This window comes from Oncorhynchus nerka, linkage group LG20 (assembly GCF_034236695.1).
Source record: "Oncorhynchus nerka isolate Pitt River linkage group LG20, Oner_Uvic_2.0, whole genome shotgun sequence".
Taxonomy (NCBI): Eukaryota; Metazoa; Chordata; class Actinopteri; order Salmoniformes; family Salmonidae; genus Oncorhynchus; species Oncorhynchus nerka.
The window spans coordinates 93,287,195-93,309,396 of NC_088415.1; the positions used below are offsets into that span (position 1 = coordinate 93,287,195).

A 22,202-nucleotide genomic window follows, 5' to 3' on the forward strand; every position below is an offset into this window, starting at 1 on the left:
TAAGTGAAATAATCTGTCTGTAAACAATTGTTGGAAAAATGACTTGTGTCATGCATAAAGTAGATGTCCTAACTGACTTGCCAAAACTATAGTTTGTTAACAAGAAATGTGTGGAGTGGTTGAAAAACAAGTTAATGACTCCAACCTAAGTGAATGTAAACTTCTGACTTCAACTGTATATATATTACACTCAGTACATAACTAGAGACATTATTAACATTAGTGTGTCTCATCCACTTACTTGTTGAGCAGCAGTTCGCTGGCGGTCAGCTCAGTGGTCAGTGAGGGCAGCAGGGGATCGTCCAGATAGTCTGACCGGCTGGTGTCTGGGGTCATCGCCATCATCCTCTTATCGTCCCTGTCGCTCTCATCCTCACTCACCTCCAGTCGGTCAAAGCTCACCGCCTCCATGACAAAAATAATAATAATTCATAATAATAATATAATAATTCATAATTCATTTAGTTGACCCTTTTCATTATACAACAATTACCAAGGGCTACCGTGTGAGAAATCAAATGATTAATCAATCAATCAATCAAATGTATTTTATAAAGCCGTTTTAACATGAGCAGTTGTCACAAAGTGTTTTACAGTAAACCGTCCCGACCCCAAAAAGCAAGCAAAGCAGAAGTGAAAGCAGGGGCCAGGAAAAACTCCCTAGAAGGAAGAAATCTAGAACGGAACCCGGCTCAGAGTGACAAAGGACATAGAGAACCAACCTTGTTGTAGCTGGAAGGCACGTCGGTGTCCGAGGTGTTTGGAGCATCCGAGGTGTCCAGCTGACCCGCCCGGCCCGGCTCCTCTGTGTTCCGGTACTCTTGCCGGACACCCCCATCGTCACTGTCAGTGGTACAGTCCTGGGACCCTGATCGAAGGGCCAGGAAGGTCGAAGTTGGACCGTCTACCCTGAAGGAGGGGACCTCCACTGGGCCTGGAGTCTCCCATGGATCCCACTGGTCCCTCTCCTCCTCCTCAGTGGTCACTCCATCACCACCACTCCACCAGGGGCTTCCCTCAGCCCCCTCTGTCTCCGGATGTGAGGGTCCCAAGGGTTCATTCTGCCTGTCCTCCCCCTGGTCCTGTTCGTCATCCACCTCCTCGATGGTGTCATTGGTGCCTTGCCGTGAATAGAGAGTGATGCACTGAGTCGCCTCGCTGTGGGGGGGGACAGACAGACAGACAGACAGACAGACAGACAGACAGACAGACAGACAGACAGACAGACAGACAGACAGACAGACAGACAGGAGGGAGGGAGGGAGGGAGGGAGGAAGTTACTGGTTACTGTCACTCCTCAGTACTGTATTCACACAGTTGAGAGTATTTGGGTGACACTCACTCAACAGGCCAATGTATCGTTGTGTAGTTTCATGACTGACAAACTGACATCGTATTCAACGTGAAGGGAATAATCCTCAAAAATTGACAGTAGTTTGTGAAGTTTGAGGAACAGAAACAAACCACATATAATGATGAGAATAATCAGCAACCCATAAACAGAACATGGGTGATAATCAACTACCCATAAACAGAACATGGGTGATATTCAACTACCCATAAACAGAACATGGGTGATAATCAACTACCCATAAACAGAACATGGGTGATATTCAACTACCCATAAACAGAACATGGGTGATATTCAACTACCCATAAACAGAACATGGGTGATAATCAACAACCCATAAACAGAACATGGGTGATAATCAACAACCCATAAACAGAACATGGGTGATAATCAACAACCCATAAACAGAACGTGGGTGATCATCAACAACCCATAAACAGAACGTGGTGATAATCATCAGAACATGGGTGATAATCAACAACCCATAAACAGAACGTGGTGATAATCAACAACCCATAAACAGAACATGGGTGATAATCAACAACCCATAAACAAAACATGGTGATAATCAACAACCCATAAACAGAACATGGGTGATAATCAACAACCCATAAACAGAACGTGGGTGATCATCAACAACCCATAAACAGAACGTGGGTGATAATCAACAACCCATAAACAGAACATGGGTGATAATCAACAACCCATAAACAGAACGTGGGTGATAATCAACAACCCATAAACAGAACATGGGTGATAATCAACAACCCATAAACAAAACATGTGTGATAATCAACAACCCATAAACAGAACATGGGTGATAATCAACAACCCATAAACAGAACATGGGTAATAATAAACAACCCATAAACAGAACATGGGTGATAATCAACAACCCATAAACAGAACGTGGGTGATAATTAACAACCCATAAACAGAACATGGGTGATAATCAACAACCCATAAACAGAACATGGGTGATAATCAACAACCCATAAACAGAACATGTGTGTGTGTGTGAGGGGAGGAAGAGGAGGAGGAATAAGAGGAAGAGGTTTTTGGCTTGGACCAGGCACCTGGACACTTGGCTGCTGCTGCTGTCAGTCGACTTGGAGGCGTCCAGGCCGTAAATGTTACAGAGTTTGGGCCGGACACGCTCGCTGGTTCTGGGAATGGGAACGTCTGACGGCATTCCGTCCAGCTCATCCAGCGTGTCTTGGCGGGAGAACAGCATGGTGGCCTCAGTGTAGGCACTGACGGAGAGATGAGCAATAAACGAGTGGAATGACACAATGGTTACAACATGGCTTTCACATGACACGGCTAACGATGTGGAAGTTTCCAAATGGTAAAGTTGGTGGGGAGGTTATGGCCGAATGTACTGTAGAATGTGATTCCTCATCTCTCAGCCTGTATCCTGAAGATACGGATCAAGCCATAGAATGACATATAGAATGCAATAACAGGATATCTCACTAACAGGATATCTCAATAACAGGATATCTCACTAACAGGATATCTCAATAACAGGATATCTCAATAACAGGATATCTCAATAACAGGATATCTCAATAAAGGATATCTCAATAACAGGATATCTCAATAACAGGATATCTCAATAACAGGATATCTGAAGCACTCTACTCGGTCTCTCGAAGATACAGTGCCGTGAAAAAGCATTTGCCCTATTTCTAATTATCTCTATTTTTGCATATTTTTAATACTGAATGTTATCAGATCTTCAACCAAAACCTAATTTATTTTAATTTGCATTGAAACTTTATTTAACTAGGCAAGTCAGCTATTAGATAAAGGGAACCTGAGTGAATAAATAACACAACAATTACATACCTGTATATATTATTTCATAAGTAAAGTTATGCAAAATCAAAAAATAAGTAATTACTCCCTGTAGTTGGTGATCAGTCTCTCACGTCGCTGTGGAGGAATTTTGGCCCACTCTTCCATGCAGAACTACTTTAACTCAGCGACATTTGTGGGTTTTCAAGCATGAACGGCTAGTTTCAAGTCCTGCCACAGCATCTCAATTGGGAGTAGGTCTTGACTTTGACTAGGCCGTTCCAAAACTTAGTGTTCTTGGGCACAGGGACTATGGTGGTCTGCTTGAAACATGTTGGTATTACAGACTCAGTCAGGGACAGATTGAAAATGTCAGTGAAGACACTTGCCACTTGGTCAGCGCATGCTCGGAGTACACGTCCTGGTAATCCGTCTGGCCCCGCAGCCTTGTGAATGTTGACCTGTTTAAAGGTCTTACCTACTTCGGCTACGGAGAACATGATCACACATTCATCCGGAACAGCTGATGCTCTCATGCGTGCCTCAGTGTTGTTTGCCTCAAAGCGAGCATAGAAGTAATTTAGCTCGTCTGGTAGGCTCATGTCACTGGGCAGCTCGCGGCTGTGCTTCCCTTTGTAGTCTGTAATAGTTTGCAAGCCCTGCCACATCTGACGAGCGTTGGAGCCGTTGAAGTACGATTCAATCTTCGTCCTGAATTGACGCTTTGCCTGTTTGATGGTTCTTCAGAGGGCATAGCAGGATTTCTTATAAGCTTCCGGGTTAGAGTCCCGCACCTTGAAAGCGGCAGCTCTACCATTTAGATCATTGCGAATGTTGCCTGTAATCCATGGCTTCTGGGGTATGTACGTACAGTCACAGTGTGGACGACATTCTCGATGCACTTCTTGATAAAGCCAGAACTGATGTGGTGTACTCCTCAATGTCATCGGAAGAATCCCGGAGCATGTTCCAGTCTGTGCTGCAAAACAGTCCTGTAGTTTAGCATCTGCTTCATCTGACCACTTTTTTATTGACCGAGTCACAGGCGCTTCCTGCTTTAATTTTTGCTTGTAAGCCGGATTCAGGAGGATAGAGCTATGGTCGGATTTACCAAATGGAGGGCGAGGGAGAGCTTTGTACATGTCTCTGTGTGTAGAGTAAAGGTGATCTAGAATTGTTTTCCCTCTGGTTGCACATTTAACATGTTGATGGAAATTTGGTAGAACAGATTTAAGATTCACTGCATTAAAGTCCCCGGTCACTAGGAGCGCTGCCTCTGGGTGAACGGTTTCCTGTTTGTTTATTTCCTTATACAGCTGACTGAATGTGGACTCCTCTTTCACCCCAGCTGCCAAACTAACCCTGATTCAGATGACCATCCTACCCATGCTAGGTTATGGAGAAGTAATTTATAGATCAGCAGGTAAGGGTGCTCTCTCAAGCGGCTAGATGTTCTTTACCATTCGGCCATGAGATTTGCCACCAATGCTCCTTATAGGACACATCACTGCACTCTATACTCCTCTGTAAACTGGTAATCTCTGTATACCCGTCGCAAGACTCACTGGTTGATACTTATTTATAAAACCCTCTTAGACCTCACTCCCCCCTATCTGAGATATCTACTGCAGCCCTCATCCTCCACATACAACACCCATTCTGCCAGTCACATTCTGTTAAAGGTCCCCAACGGGTTAGAAGAAGCCTACATAACCAACCCATAAAGTCAAATTTAACACCCATATAATCAGCTATATAAACTGTAATATTGATTTATCCTGCAAGAGAAGGGGTTCAATTGGTAACATACATTTTGTGTCTTCTTCTAATGCCTCTTAAGGGGAAAGTAATCTAAAAGTAACTGAATGTAATCAGACTACGTTACTGGGTTTCCAATTGAGGATATCCGACTGTATCATGCACACCCTTGTAGTTGCACCGATTCGTCGGCTGTGTTCCCTCACGCCAGTGAGGAAGTTCAACAAAGTGAGGGTGTTAACGGCGGTTATGGCGCTAAAAGTACCCGAATGTAATCTAAAAGTACCCGGTAATCTAAAAGTACCCGAATGTAATCTAAAAGTACCTGAATGTAATCTAAAAGTACCCGAATGTAATCTAAAAGTACCTGAATGTAATCTAAAAGTACCCGAATGTAATCTAAAAGTACCCGAATGTAATCTAAAAGTACCCGAATGTAATCAGATTACAATTTTGGACAGGTAACTAGTAACTGTAATGGATTACATTTAGAAAGTAACCTACCCAAACCTGCTTACCTGGATATACTATCCCTGGAGGCCATAGATACAATGGAGTCCTGACTCTCCATACGATAGCTGCCTCTCCTTCTACGGACCCTGTGAGACCAGGACACACTGTCCTCCTCAATGAGCCGGTCCAGACTGGAGCCCTGCGACGTGTGTATACGCATCTGCTTCTGGTAGTACACATGGATACTGTCTCTGGATGGGACATTACCCTGTAGGGGAATTACACATTAATATAGGTTACATATAGGTTATATATATATGTTGTCATTGATTGATCTGCTTCTGGTAGTACACATGGATACTGACTCTGGACAGGACGTTACCCTCTAGGGAGTGGTTTTATGGTTAGGATCAAGATCGTCACTGATTCTCTATTTTGCTAAAAAAAAAAAAAATCTTAAGGAGTGGATCAGCTTTAATATTGTTGCTTCCATCAATTGTCTGCATCATTTCCAATTTCCCATATATTTTTGGGGTAAATATATATATATAAAAAATATATATAAAAAAAAAATATATATATATATATATACATACATATATACATACATACCCATATATATATATATATATATATATATATATACACATATATGTATACATAATCATTCATACAAATACACATATATACATACTTTTTAAAGAATATACCTTAATTATTCCCCCAAGCCCGACCACCCTTCCCCCAATTGGACTAAACTAATAAACACTTAGGCTTCTACCTTCAGTTTATACATACTATACACATTTTACAGACACAATCTATTTTACAATAGTTATATTTTGTTTGTTTTTAGTCCTTCCTCTATTTCTGATGTCCATCCAGTTTGATTTCTATTTGTAACTCTGCTATTTCACAACAATTCTGAACCTATATTCATTTGACAGACCACTGTATGTTTTACATTGTTTATCTTGTTATTAGTCCCACCCTTCAGCTCCGTTCAACCCCTCCCATCTATCTCTTAACACCATCCAGTCCCACCCTTCAGCTCCGTTCAACCCCTCCCATCTATCTCTTAACACCATCCAGTCCCACCCTTCAGCTCCGTTCAACCCCTCCCATCTATCTCTTAACACCATCCAGTCCCACCCTTCAGCTCCATTCAACCCCTCCCATCTATCTCTCAACACCATCCAGTCCCACCCTTCAGCTCCGTTCAACCCCTCCCATCTATCTCTTAACACCATCCAGTCCCACCCTTCAGCTCCATTCAACCCCTCCCATCTATCTCTTAACACCATCCAGTCCCACCCTTCAGCTCCGTTCAACCCCTCCCATCTATCTCTCAACACCATCCAGTCCCACCCTTCAGCTCCATTCAACCCCTCCCATCTATCTCTCAACACCATCCAGTCCCACCCTTCAGCTCCATTCAACCCCTCCCATCTATCTCTTAACACCATCCAGTCCCACCCTTCAGCTCCATTCAACCCCTCCCATCTATCTCTCAACACCATCCAGTCCTTCAGCTCCATTCAACCCCTCCCATCTATCTCTCAACACCATCCAGTCCCACCCTTCAGCTCCATTCAACCCCTCCCATCTATCTCTCAACACCATCCAGTCCCACCCTTCAGCTCCATTCAACCCCTCCCATCTATCTCTTAACACCATCCAGTCCCACCCTTCAGCTCCATTCAACCCCTCCCATCTATCTCTGAACACCATCCAGTCCCACCCTTCAGCTCCATTCAACCCCTCCCATCTATCTCTTAACACCATCCAGTCCCACCCTTCAGCTCCGTTCAACCCCTCCCATCTATCTCTGAACACCATCCAGTCCCACCCTTCAGCTCCATTCAACCCCTCCCATCTATCTCTCAACACCATCCAGTCCCACCCTTCAGCTCCATTCAACCCCTCCCATCTATCTCTCAACACCATCCAGTCCCACCCTTCAGCTCCATTCAACCCCTCCCATCTATCTCTCAACACCATCCATTTTGAATTTCTATTTGCCATATATTTTTAACTGTGCTGTGATGCTTCACAAAGTACTTAACCTTTCTATTCTCATAGCTTCTACAGATTGTACATTAAAAATAAACATTTTTGCTAAAATAATTATTATATTATTGATTGATTGAGTACGGCTTTTCAAATCAGCCAGTATTGCTATCTGCAGCGTTAGTTCTAGGCAAATGTTGCAATTCTTCAGCCATTCCTGGACCTGTGACCAAAAATGAGCTACATATGGACAATACCAAAATAAATGATCTAATGACTCTGCCTCCTCACAGCAGAATCTGCAGAGCTGGGAAGATTGTATCCCCCATATATATAACATTCTATTGGTAGCAAGAATTTTGTATAGTAATTTAAATTGAAAAATTTGAAGTTTTGAATCCGGCTTTGTTTTGCGTATCAATTCATAAACCATGTGCCATGGAATGGGTACATCGAAAATCTCTTCCCAACTATTTTGCGATTCATATGGCTGTCAATTTTTTGGTCCTTAAATGAAATTGGAATACGTTTTTACATATATCAATTCTTCTTTAACCATTTATGTTCTTTAAAACAGGGCCGACAGACAAGTTCCTTACTTTTCCCCCCTTCTACTTGCCTCTTCCATTTTTGTGGTAATGCTGCAATTAGTTGGTTGTAATTTTGGGTAGAGCAGACATTCCCATATGTCTGTGTTAGCTGCAGGTGTGACATAACTCCACCAGTCCTATTTATGATATAAAATGATACCTTTTTTTTGTAATCTATTTTTTTTTTTTATCAATTAGTATATTTGAGTTTAACCACAATATTTGTTGTATTATTTGTTCTGTCTTTTCAAGTGGATTAAACTGAAATTGCAACCAACTTTCTAAGGCTTGTTTAGGAAATAACAATATTTTGGAGATTGCGTTTTCAAACAACCGAAAGTGGCCATTCTTGAACATAGGATGAGACATTCCTACCGATTTACTAGAGAAGCATTTTGGATTTAAGTATAACTTTTGTATGACTGATGCCTTTAGTAAGAGGTCTAACGCTTTAATATTTAATCATTTCTGCCCTCCGAATTCATATTCATTATATAAATAGGCCCTTTTGATTTTGTCTGGCTTTCCATTCCAAATAAAATTGAATATTTTTGGTTCATATTATTTAAAAAGCAGGTCACTAGGTATAGGCAAAACCATAAGCAAATAGGTAAACTGTGATATAACTAAGGAGTTAATCAGGGTGATTTTTGCCACAAATAGACAGGTATTTTCCTTTCCATGGCAGCAAGATCTTATCTATTTTTGCTAACTTTCTATTAAAATGTATTGGAGTGAGTTCATTTCTTTCTTTCTTTAGAGACTCTAATTGTGGTTTTAAAGAAAACATGAATCATCAGCGTACAATGATACCTTTGTTTTTAAGCCAAGTCTAATCCCTTAATATTATTGCTGGATCTAATTTTAACAGCTAACATTTCGATGGCAATAATAAATAGATATGCCGATAGTGGACAACCTTGTTTTACTCCTCTTGATAGTTTAAAACTTTCTGAGATGTAGCCATTATTTATTATTTGTGACGACCCTCCCACTCTGTCTGCCGTATTCTCTCTGTTATTTCCTTATTAGGATGCTGGTGGGCGGAGTTGGGAGGGTCGTCAGCTACATGGGAAACACCTGGGCCCGGTGTCTCCCAGGATAAATACACCACTTCCCCATTCATGGAGGAGACTCTCTCCATGCAGACACCCTCTGTAGATTGTGTTGTGGTTCTTGATGGCCGTTTGTTTGTTTGTTTGCTTTGGCACCTTTCATCACCCTGCATTATCACATTCACGCATGCAAAACACTCACTTACACTACTGATTACTGATTACACACACCACTGTATATTATATTTATTTGCTTTAGGTAATAAATATATATCTTTCTACTCATTATCTCCACGTTGTCTCCCTTTGTTACGGGCTTTGAGCCGGTTCGTGACATATTTTACACATAGGGTTACTATACATAACTTTAACCCATTTTATAAGAGATTCTCCTAAATTGAAATATTCCAGGCATTTATATATAAACTCCAGTCGTACTTTATCAAAAGCCTTTTCAAAATCAGCTATGAAAACCAGGCCTGGTGTCCCCGATATTTCTAGTGTTCTATTGTTTCCAGTACTTGTCTTATATTATCTCCAATGTATCGTCCATGTAATAAACCTGTCTGATTAGGATGAATAATAATATCTGACAAAACCTTTTTAATTCTATGCACCAAGCATTATACTAGAATTTTTGCATCACAACACTGAAGTGTAAGAGGCCTCCATTTTGTCACGCCCTGGTCTAAGTATTTTGTGTTTATCTTTATGTATTGGGTCAGGCCAGGGTGTGGCATGGAGTTTTTGTATTGTGGTGTGTTTTGTCTGGGGGTTTTGGTGTGTATGTTAGTGGGATTGTAGCTTAGTAGGGTTTTCTAGGAAAGTCTATGGCTGTCTGGAGTGGTTCTCAATCAGAGGCAGGTGGTTATCGTTGTCTCTGATTGGGAACCATATTTAGGCAGCCATATTCTTTGGTTGTATTGTGGGTGATTGTCCTTAGTGTCCTTGTAACTATCTACTGTTAGTTTGCACCAGTTTAGGCTGTTTCGGTTTTCATTACGTTTATTGTTTTTTGTAGATATTGTATTTAGATTCGTGTTACGTTTGTTTATTAAAATATGGATCGCAATATACACGCTGCATTTTGGTCCGACTCTCCTTCACCATTAGAAAACCGTTACACATTTTTATTAATGGACTGGATCTTTATATACACTACTTGGGTCCTGTTTCAGTAATAATGATATCTGACCTTCTTGTTGCATGTCTGATAATCTACCATTTATATAGGAGTGGATAAAACATGGTAATAATGGTCCTTTGAGTATATCAAAAGGTTTAGTATGTATGGTATGCCGTCCAGCCCTGGAGTTTTCCCAGCCTTAAAGGCTTTAACTGCATCAAGCAGTCCCTCCTCTGTAATTTGGGCTTCACATGAGTCTTTCTGTACAGATTTTATTTTGACATTATTAACAGGGAAAAAATCCATACAATTAGTTTCAGTTAGTGGAGATCGAGGAGCCTGAAATGAAAACATATGCTTAAAGTACTTTACTTCCTCTTTCAAAATATCATTTGGTGAATCATGCGTGACTCCATTTTGTTTGATAGCATTTCTGTTGAAAATAATTTGGTGTATTTTTCCCCATATTCCATCCAGTTCTCTTTATTTTTTATAATATATTACACTGGATCTTTCTGGAATAAGTTCCTCCATTTCTTTTTGTTTTTCCTCTAACTTATTCTGTGCCTTTATGGTACCGTTTTTATTGCTATCTAACTGTACTGTTAGTCCTTCAGTTTCCTTTGTTAATATGGACTCTCTTGATCTAAATTGCTTTTGTTTTATAGATGAGTACTGAATTGCATGGCCTCTAAAGGCACATTTAAAAGTGGCCGATATAATAAGGGGATCTGCTGTACCTAGGTTATGTCTAAAAAAGTCTGTTATAAATTCTTCTGTCCTAGTTCTAAACAAGTTATCATCTAGTAGGCTTTGATTAAATTTCCAATATCCTCGCCCACATGGAAATTCTGTAAGAGTAATATATATATGCCAATTATGTGATGATCCGACCGCATTCTGGCCCCTATCAACACTTTTTAAACTTCTGGTGCCAGAGAGAATGGCATAAGAAAGTAATCGAGATGCTTGATTAAGCCTCCGCCATGCACAGTGGGGCAAAAAAATATTTAGTCAGCCACCAATTGTGCAAATTCTCCCACTTAAAAAGATGAGAGAGGCCTGTAATTTTCATCATAGGTACACTTCAACTATGACAGACAAAAAAGTGTTGGAGCGAGGATATTGGAAATTTAATCAAAGCCTACTAGATGATACTAGATGGACAGAAGAATTTATAACGGACTTTTTTAGACATAACCTAGGTTGAGGGGGCAGTGCTGCTCTTGGTTTCTGACTGCATTTTGGCTGCATACACACCGCTTACAGCAGGCCCATAAAACAGTTAGGGACTTCTCTTTAGTATCTCTTTAGTATCTGGGTCATTCAGGTGGGTGTCTAGGGTATAGGGTTGTGGACCGTTCCATCAATATAGGATCGTAAATAAATTAGATGTATAATTTATTTTTTAAATGTAGTTCCCCATGACAGGACAATAAATAAATTAAATGTATAATTTATTTTAAAAATGTAGGTCCCAATTATAGGACAATAAATAAATTAAATGAATAATTTATTTTAAAACACTGTTCCACCATGATAGGACAATAAATAAATAAGATGTATAATTCATTATAAAAGTATATCCATCATCTGAACAACATTGAAAGCCTTCCCACAGCAATACATTGGCTCTGGGATATGCAACCATTTCCTTTCTCACTCAACGCTACCAAACACCAAAAAACACACACCACGCCTTCCACACATACTGGGCCTTCTGTTTACAGAGAGGGTGTTTTTTTTCTCCACCATGTTCAATTAGTGCTTTTGTGTTCCAGCCCTCCTCCCAGAGCGCTAAGAACCTTGGCGTGATCCTGGACAACACCCTGTCGTTCTCAACTAACATCAAGGCGGTGGCCCGTTCCTGTAGGTTCATGCTCTACAACATCCGCAGAGTACAACCCTGCCTCACACAGGAAGCGGCGCAGGTCCTAATCCAGGCACTTGTCATCTCCCGTCTGGATTACTGCAACTCGCTGTTGGCTGGGCTCCCTGCCTGTGCCATTAAACCCCTACAACTCATCCAGAACGCCGCAGCCCGTCTGGTGTTCAACCTTCCCAAGTTCTCTCACGTCACCCCGCTCCTCCGCTCTCTCCACTGGCTTCCAGTTGAAGCTCGCATCCGCTACAAGACCATGGTGCTTGCCTACGGAGCTGTGAGGGGAACGGCACCTCAGTACCTCCAGGCTCTGATCAGGCCCTACACCCAAACAAGGGCACTGCGTTCATCCACCTCTGGCCTGCTCGCCTCCCTACCACTGAGGAAGTACAGTTCCCGCGCAGCCCAGTCAAAACTGTTCGCTGCTCTGGCCCCCCAATGGTGGAACAAACTCCCTCACGACGCCAGGACAGCGGAGTCAATCACCACCTTCCGGAGACACCTGAAACCCCACCTCTTTCAGGAATACCTAGGATAGGATAAAGCAATCCTTCTCACCCCCCTTAAAAGATTTAGATGCACTATTGTAAAGTGGCTGTTCCACTGGATGTCTTAAGGTGAACGCACCAATTTGTAAGTCGCTCTGGATAAGAGCGTCTGCTAAATGACTTAAATGTAAATGTAAATTAGTGAGCTTTGAAGATAGACAGAAAAGCTATATTTTTTGTTGTGTTATTACAATCCATAACCGGGCATTAATTGTGTGATTCCTTATTTGTTTCCTAAATAGCCATGGAGTAGTCTTTGTGTCTCTGAACAACTGGTTGTCAATATACGGTTTATTGACTACGAAAGCTATGCGTTTCCCATTCAATCTATTTTCCTTGAAAATTGGATACAGAACTTTACGCGCGTTCTGCAATTTCCTTCGGGAACTGGTCATTCTTTCAGTTTCCTTCGGGAACTGGTCATTCCTTCAGTTTTCCTTCGGGAACTGGTCATTCGCTCAGTTTCCTTCGGGAACTGGTCATTCCTTCAGTTTCCTTCGGGAACTGGTCATTCCTTCAGTTTCAGGTCATTCCTTTTCGGGAACTGGTCATTCCTTCAGTTTCCTTCGGGAACTGGTCATTCCTTCAGTTTCCTTCGGGAACTGGTCATTCGCTCAGTTTCCTTCGGGAACTGGTCATTCGCTCAGTTTCCTTCGGGAACTGGTCATTCGCTCAGTTTCCTTCGGGAACTGGTCATTCCTTCAGTTTCCTTCGGGAAGTGGTCATTCCTTCAGTTTCCTTCGGAAACTGGTCATTCCTTCAGTTTCCTTCGGGAACTGGTCATTATCTCAGTTTCCTTCGGGAACTGGTCATTCGTTCAGTTTCCTTCGGGAACTGGTCATCCGCTCAGTTTCCTTCGGGAACTGGTCATCCGTTCAGTTTCCTTCGGGAACTGGTCATCCGTTCAGTTTCCTTCGGGAACTGGTCATCCGTTCAGTTTCCTTCGGGAACTGGTCATCCGCTCAGTTTCCTTCGGGAACTGGTCATTCGTTCAGTTTCCTTCGGCAACTGGTCATTCGCTCAGTTTCCTTCGGGAACTGGTCATTCCTTCAGTTTCCTTCGGGAACTGGTCATTCCTTCAGTTTCCTTCGGGAACTGGTCATTCCTTCAGTTTCCTTCGGGAACTGGTCATTCCTTCAGTTTCCTTCGGGAACTGGTCATTCCTTCAGTTTCCTTCGGGAACTGGTCATTCCTTCAGTTTCCTTCGGGAACTGGTCATTCCTTCAGTTTCCTTCGGGAACTGGTCATTCGCTCAGTTTCCTTCGGGAACTGGTCATTCCTTCAGTTTCCTTCGGGAACTGGTCATTCCCTCAGTTTCCTTCGGGAACTGGTCATTCCTTCAGTTTCCTTTGTCTCACTCTCCGTCATGTAGAGACGGGTTCCCCTGTCTCACTCTCCGTCATGTAGAGACGGGTTCCCCTGTCTCACTCTCCGTCATGTAGAGACGGGTTCCCCTGTCTCACTCTCCGTCATGTAGAGACTGGTTCCCCTGTCTCACTCTCCGTCATGTAGAGACGGGTTCCCCTGTCTGAGAGAGAGAGAGAGAGAGAGAGAGAGAGAGAGAGAGAGAGAGAGAGAGATACCTTTTTGACCTCTCTAGTGAGCATGCATCTCTCAATGCGCAGCACGGTGGAGATGTCTATGTGTTCTCTACACACGTTGTTCATCCACTTGGTGAAGCTCTCCACCGTGGTCTGGAACAACACCCAGGTGAACTTGATGATGTTGAACACTCGCTTCAAGACGTTGTCTGGTGGGACGTAGGAAAGAGAAGTTATATTTACCGTACACTCTTAGTCAAAGCGACATACAATCAGTCTATTCAAACTAAAGTAGTCATAATACCAGTCTATTCAACTGAAGAAGTCATAATATCAACACTCACAATCACATTGCTATTGACCATTATTGACTCTGAGTAAACTATAGTAAGGATAATATATATGTATTTAAATGATTTATATTGAATCGAGGTTGGTCTCTCCATGTATGTGGTTTTGACATGTGTTTTGGATATAACTATAAACTGGGTAGTTTGGCTCATGAATGCTGTTGGCTGAAAGCCATGGTATATTGAAGCAATAAGACCTGAAGGAGTGTGGTATATGGCCAATATACCATGGCTAAGGGTTGTTCTATAGCCCTTAGCCGTGGTATATAGGCCATATACCACAAACCTCCGAGGTGCCTTATTGGTATTATAAACTGGTTACCAACATAATTAGAGCAGTAAAAATAAATGTTTCGTCGTACCCGTAGTATACGGTCTGATATACCACGGCTGTCAGCCAATCAGCATTCAGGCCTTATTGCTTCAATATACTACAGTATTTCAAAGGGGCTGTGGCACCCACCTGGTCCATCAGACTTCTTCTCCTCTCCTCCCTTCTGATCCTCCTCTGTCTCTCCGAACTCTATAGTCACATGACCTACAGAATAACAACAAAACAATAACTTACAAAGGACAATACAACAAAACAATAACTTACAGAGGACAACACAACAAAACAATAACATACAGAGAATAACAAAAAACAATAACGTATAGAGAATAACACAACAAAACAATAACAACAAAACAATAACATATAGAGAATAACACAACAAAACAATAACAACAAAACAATAACATATAGAGAATAACACAACAAAACAATAACAACAAAACAATAATATATAGAGAATAACACAACAAAACAATAACATATAGAGAATAACAAAAAACAATAACGTATAGAGAATAACAAAAAACAATAACGTATAGAGAATAACACAACAAAACAATAACAACAAAACAATAACATATAGAGAATAACACAACAAAACAATAACAACAAAACAATAACATATAGAGAATAACACAACAAAACAATAACAACAAAACAATAACACAACAAAACAATAACAACAAAACAATAACATATAGAGAATAACACAACAAAACAATAACTTACAGAGAATAACACGACAAAACAATAACAACAAAACAATAACTTACAGAGAATAACACAATGATACGATAACTTAATGCACATATATTGTCAAGCTCCGGTCCGCTAACTGCTACCTTGTCTAGCTCGGGCCTACGAACTGTTAGCTTGTTAGCACAGGCCTGCTAACCGTCTGTACCACCGCGTCCCAATCACTCTCTGACCCCATTTACTTTCTATTTCTTTTTGATTTTTAATTTGTTTATACCTTCCGGAAACCTGCCTCACCCAATGTGATACGGAATCGCTATTACTTTTACTCTTATTTTTATTTTTATGACACACTCAAGAACCTCCAGACGCTAACCAGCTAACTAGCTACAAGCTAGTTAGTCATTGTTAGTTTAAAAAAATAAAAAAAAAAAAAAAACCTGGATAACACTCGCCAGCCCCCCTGCCCATCCACCGCTGCCCCCTGGACACTGATCTCTTGGCTACATAGCTGACGCACGCTGGACTGTCCATTAATCACGGTACTCCTTTCTGCTTGTTTGTCTTACCTGTCGGCCCCGTTGCCTAGTCAACGCCATTTTACCTGCTGTTTGTTGTGCTAGCGGATTAGCCTCGCCTACTGTTTTTAGCTAGCTTTCCAAATTCAACACCTGTGATTACTGTATGCCTCGCTGTATGTCTCTCTCAGATGTCAATATGCCTTGTATACTGTTGTTCAGGTTAGTTATAATTGTTTTAGTTCACAATGGAGCCCCTAGACCCACTCTGCATACCCCTGTTACCTCCTTTGTCCCACCTCCCACACATGCGGTGACCTCACCCATTACAACCAGCATGTCCAGAGATACAACCTGTCTCATCATCACCCAGTGCCTGGGCTTACCTCCGCTGTACCCGCACCCCACCATACCCCTGTCTGTGCATTATGCCCTGAATATATTCTACCATGCCCAGAAACCTGCTCCTCTTATCCTCTGCCCCCAACGCTCTAGGCGACCAGTTTTGATAGCCTTTAGCCGCACCCTCATACTACTCCTTCTCTGTTCCGCGGGTGATGTGGAGGTAAACCCAGGCCCTGCATGTCCCCAGGTACCCTCATTTGTTGACTTCTGTGATCGAAAAAGCCTTGGTTTTATGCATGTCAACATCAGAAGCCTCCTCCCTAAGTTTGTTTTACTCACTGCTTTAGCACACTCTGCTAACCCTGATGTCCTTGCCGTGTCTGAATCCTGGCTCAGGAAGGCCACCAAAAATTCAGAGATTTCCATACCCAACTATAACATCTTCCGTCAAGATAGAACTACCAAAGGGGCGGAGTTGCAGTCTACTGCAGAGATAGCCTGCAAAGTAATGTCATACTTTCCAGGTCCATACCCAAACAGTTCGAACTACTAATTTTGAAAATTACCCTCTCCAGAAATAAGTCTCTCACTGTTGCCGCCTGCTACCGGCCACCCTCAGCTCCCAGCTGTGCCCTGGACACCATTTGTGAATTGATCGCCCCCATCTAGCTTCAGAGTTTGTTCTGTTAGGTGACCTAAACTGGGATATGCTTAACACCCCGGCAGTCCTACAATGTAAGCTAGATGCCCTCAATCTCACTCAAATCATCAAGGAACCCACCAGGTACAACCCTAACTCTGTAAACAAGGGCACCCTCATAGACGTCATCCTGACCAACTGGCCCTCCAAATACACCTCCGCTGTCTTCAACCAGGATCTCAGCGATCACTGCCTCATTGCCTGTATCCGCCACGGAGCCGCAGTCAAACGACCACCCCTCATCACTGTCAAACGCTCCCTAAAACACTTCTGTGAGCAGGCCTTTCTAATCGACCTGGCCCGGGTATCCTGGAAGGACATTGACCTCATCCCGTCAGTTGAGGATGCCTGGTCATTCTTTAAAAGTAACTTCCTCACCATTTTAGATAAGCATGCTCCGTTCAAAAATGCAGAACCAAGAACAGATACAGCCCTTGGTTCACTCCAGACCTGACTGCCCTCGACCAGCACAAAAACATCCTGTGGCGGACTGCAATAGCATCGAATAGCCCCGTGATATGCAACTGTTCAGGGAAGTCAGGAACCAATACACGCAGTCAGTCAGGAAAGCTAAGGCCAGCTTCTTCAGGCAGAAGTTTGCATCCTGTAGCTCCAACTCCAAAAAGTTCTGGGACACTGTGAAGTCCATGGAGAACAAGAGTACCTCCTCCCAGCTGCCCACTGCACTGAGGCTAGGTAACACGGTCTCCACCGATAAATCCACGATTATCGAAAGCTTCAATAAGCACTTCTCAACGGCTGGCCATGCCTTCCGCCTGGCTACTCCAACCTCGGCCAACAGCTCCGCCCCCCCGCAGCTCCTCGCCCAAGCCTCTCCAGGTTCTCCTTTACCCAAATCCAGATAGCAGATGTTCTGAAAGAGCTGCAAAACCTAGACCCGTACAAATCAGCTGGGCTTGACAATCTGGACCCTCTATTTCTGAAACTATCTGCCGCCATTGCCGCAACCCCTATTACCAGCCTGTTCAACCTCTCTTTCATATCGTCTGAGATCCCCAAGGATTGGAAAGCTGCCGCAGTCATCCCCCTCTTCAAAGGGGAGACACCCTGGACCCAAACTGCTATAGACCTATATCCATCCTGCCCTGCCTATCTAAGGTCTTCGAAAGCCAAGTCAACAAACAGGTCACTGACCATCTCGAATCCCACCGTACCTTCTCCGCTGTGCAATCTGGTTTCCGAGCCGGTCACGGGTGCACCTCAGCCACGCTCAAGGTACTAAACGATATCATAACCGCCATCGATAAAAGACAGTACTGTGCAGCCGTCTTCATCGACCTCGCCAAGGCTTTCGACTCTGTCAATCACCATATTCTTATCGGCAGACTCAATAGCCTCGGTTTCTCGGATGACTGCCTTGCCTGGTTCACCAATTACTTTGCAGACAGAGTTCAGTGTGTCAAATCGGAGGGCATGCTGTCCGGTCCTCTGGCAGTCTCTATGGGGGTGCCACAGGGTTCAATTCTCGGGCCGACTCTTTTCTCTGTATATATCAATGATGTTGCTCTTGCTGCGGGCGATTCCTGATCCACCTCTCACGCAGACGACACCATTCTATATACTTTCGGCCCGTCATTGGACACTGTGCTATCTAACCTCAAACGAGCTTCAATGCCATACAGCACTCCTTCCGTGGCCTCCAACTGCTCTTAAACGCGAGTAAAACCAAATGCATGCTTTTCAACCGATCGCTGCCTGCACCCGCATGCCCGACTAGCATCACCACCCTGGATGGTTCCGACCTTGAATATGTGGACATCTATAAGTACCTAGGTGTCTGGCTAGACTGCAAACTCTCCTTCCAGACTCATCAAACATCTCCAATCGAAAATCAAATCAAGAGTCGGCTTTCTATTCCGCAACAAAGCCTCCTTCACTCACGCCGCCAAGCTTACCCTAGTAAAACTGACTATCCTACCGATCCTCGATTTCGGCGATGTCATCTACAAAATGGCTTCCAACACTCTACTCAGCAAACTGGATGCAGTCTATCATAGTGCCATCCGTTTTGTCACCAAAGCACCTTATACCACCCACCACTGCGACTTGTATGCTCTAGTCGGCTGGCCCTCGCTACATATTCGTCGCCAGACCCACTGGCTCCAGGTCATCTACAAGTCCATGCTAGGTAAAGCTCCGCCTTATCTCAGTTCACTGGTCACGATGGCAACACCCATCCGTAGCACACGCTCCAGCAGGTGTATCTCACTGATCATCCCTAAAGCCAACACCTCATTTGGCCGCCTTTCGTTCCAGTACTCTGCTGCCTGTGACTGGAACGAACTGCAAAAATCGCTGAAGTTGGAGACTTTTATCTCCCTCACCAACTTCAAACATCAGCTATCCGAGCAGCTAACCGATCGCTGCAGCTGTACATAGTCTATTGGTAAATAGCCCACCCATTTTCACCTACCTCATCCCCATACTGTTTTTATACTGTTTTTTAAAATTTTTTATTTACTTTTCTGCTCTTTTGCACACCAATATCTCTACCTGTACATGACCATCTGATCATTTATCACCCCAGTGTTAATCTGCAAAATTGTATTATTCGCCTACCTCCTCATGCCTTTTGCACACATTGTATATAGACTGCCCATTTTTTTTTCTACTGTGTTATTGACTTGTTAATTGCTTACTCCATGTGTAACTCTGTGTTGTCTGTTCACACTGCTATGCTTTATCTTGGCCAGGTCGCAGTTGCAAATGAGAACTTGTTCTCAACTAGCCTACCTGGTTAAATAAAGGTGAAATAAAAAATAAAATAAAAATATATATAACAGAGTAGATTTGTATTCTAATTACTGTGCATGTATGAGCAGTAAGCACCCGTTCTACTAGATAATATTCTAGGGTACACGTCTGGGCTGCCCACTCTCACCCTGCCTTTTCACAACCAAGCCTCTTTTGATAGGGCTGAAGACCTCCACAGTACATTACTTACATTATGAATAGACTGGCAATCAAGAATATAGTGTGTCTGCTTCTTTATACCACGGACTCTGGCTTACTCTTCTGATTAGGCTTGCACAATTCTGCTAACTTTACCAAAATTCACAGGTTTTTCCACAAATCCAGGTTGGAATACTCTTGGAATCAGGATGGAATAAGCAGAAAATCGAGGAATCCTCCAAACGGGGTTTCTGGAAAGTCTGGTCGTTTTGGGAAAGTTGTCTGACTTTTAACACCCTTCTCCTGATTAACTTCCTTCTTGTGTTTGTCTCCTGGTGTACCTGGTTCATAATTTGTCCAGAACCCACACTCACCATCCATCTTGTCCTTTTTGTGTTTGTCTCTCTTGGTGTATCTCTTCCAGAACTTGTGCTTCTCTTTGCTTCGTTTCTTCATGGCTGTCTTGGAGTCTGTTATCCAGACATGGTAGACAAACTGGGACAGTACAGTACAGGAAGCACAATGTTAGAGTTCGAACATAAAGAGACGGATCCTAATTTGAGATGTGTATGCTTAACTCCAACTATCTGTTGATGCTGACAGAAGATTTGTACGAAAACGTGAGAAACGCACACTGATTTCAAGTTAGGATTCAATTCAATCAAAGGAATGATTCAGAGGGGTTGGGTTAAATGGCGAAGACATGCTGAGGACACAGGATACAGACTACACAGGCTGAGGATACAGACTACACATGCTGAGACACAGGATACAGACTACACAGACTGAGGATACAGACTACACAGACTGAGGATACAGACTACACAGACTGAGGATACAGACTACACATGCTGAGACACAGGATACAGACTACACAGACTGAGGATACAGACTACACAGACTGAGGATACAGTCTCACAGGCTATGGTAAGAGGAGATGCTGAATCTATTGTTTTTGTACCTTGGCTGCCCTGATTACATACTGAAAGATGGCTTTTGGAAGTTTAATGATAGATCTGGGCAGAGCTATAAGGGCTGAGGCAAACTTCCCAATAGCTTGCTGAAGAGGAGGGACAAAGGGTGGTGGGAGAGTTAGTAGAAAACAGAATTAGATTATATTGAAGAAAGTGTCAGAGCAGAAAGAACACATTTTCCAACTAGCAACAGATGATCTTAAACTGAACTGAACAATAAATACAATATAATATTTCACATACCGGTAATACCGGTAACTACTTTGTCGTTGTTCTATTCCTCACCTGAAACGCCGACTTCTTGGGAGGCAGTAGATCCTCTCTTCTCTCCATCTCTTCCTCCTCTTCTTCACTGTCGGTTTCAAACAAGTAATAATCTCCACATCTCACCACTGAGGAGTAGAGAAGAAGAAGCAAGGTGCTGTTAATATTAACTGGAGGAAAGGGTTTGAAAAGCACGTGATGCTTTGGGGTGTAAACTAGGTAAATGTGAGGTAGCAGAGGTTGGTTTGATTCAAAAAGCCTACTAGTGAGATGAAGTTGATGAGGGCAGGGAAAACACACACAAAGTTAGGCAGAATAATTGCATTAGTTTGTTTGGTAAGACATGGCACAGGTTTGAGGTGACTTGGGCAGAGACTTTAAAAGTATTGTAATTGGTGAAACGGAATTATGTCCTTGAACAGAAGAGCCACAGTAGGGGAACAGGAGTAAAGGATGCTGGGTAATACAGTGCATTCGGAAAGTATTCAGACCCCTTCGCCTTTTCCACATTTTGTTACGTTACAGCTGTCGTGTCTGTCACTATCATAAAATGTGAAGACTGTTATTTTATCAAATCAATTCTCTATTTGTAATTTAATTATACGATTAAACTAATCATGTAACTTTAATTAACTAGGAAGTCGGGGCACCACTGAAAATTTTTTGTTTACTGGATGATACAAAGAAAAAGTCCTTAGCGGCTGAAGCCGATATGAAGGCTTGGTAGACAAAGGAAAGGGGTGGGGACTGAGAAAGAGCGGAAAAGACTAAATGGATTCACTACACACAGTCTATAATTATATTCATTGAAATGCTAATCCTTCGCACATGAACGGCCGCTCATTCGAAAATAATTGCAATGTACAGTGCCTTGCGAAAGTATTTGGCCCCCTTGAACTTTGCGACCTTTTTCCACATTTCAGGCTTCAAACATAAAGATATAAAACTGTATTTTTTTGTGAAGAATCAACAACAAGTGGGACACAACCATGAA

The 22,202-nt window shown here is 42.6% G+C and overlaps 1 protein-coding gene across 1 annotated transcript in view; it reads right to left on the reverse strand.

The window, feature by feature from the left end:
- The window catches only part of LOC135563129 (piezo-type mechanosensitive ion channel component 2-like), a 396,954-nt gene that overhangs the window by 91,333 nt on the left and 283,419 nt on the right, over positions 1–22,202 (reverse strand). The window contains 9 exon segments of the mRNA XM_065006107.1: positions 242–405; positions 723–1,158; positions 2,428–2,604; positions 5,428–5,630; positions 14,157–14,323; positions 14,928–15,002; positions 20,345–20,465; positions 20,932–21,030; positions 21,230–21,336. Of these exon segments, the coding sequence (XP_064862179.1) occupies positions 242–405; positions 723–1,158; positions 2,428–2,604; positions 5,428–5,630; positions 14,157–14,323; positions 14,928–15,002; positions 20,345–20,465; positions 20,932–21,030; positions 21,230–21,336 (1,549 nt within the window).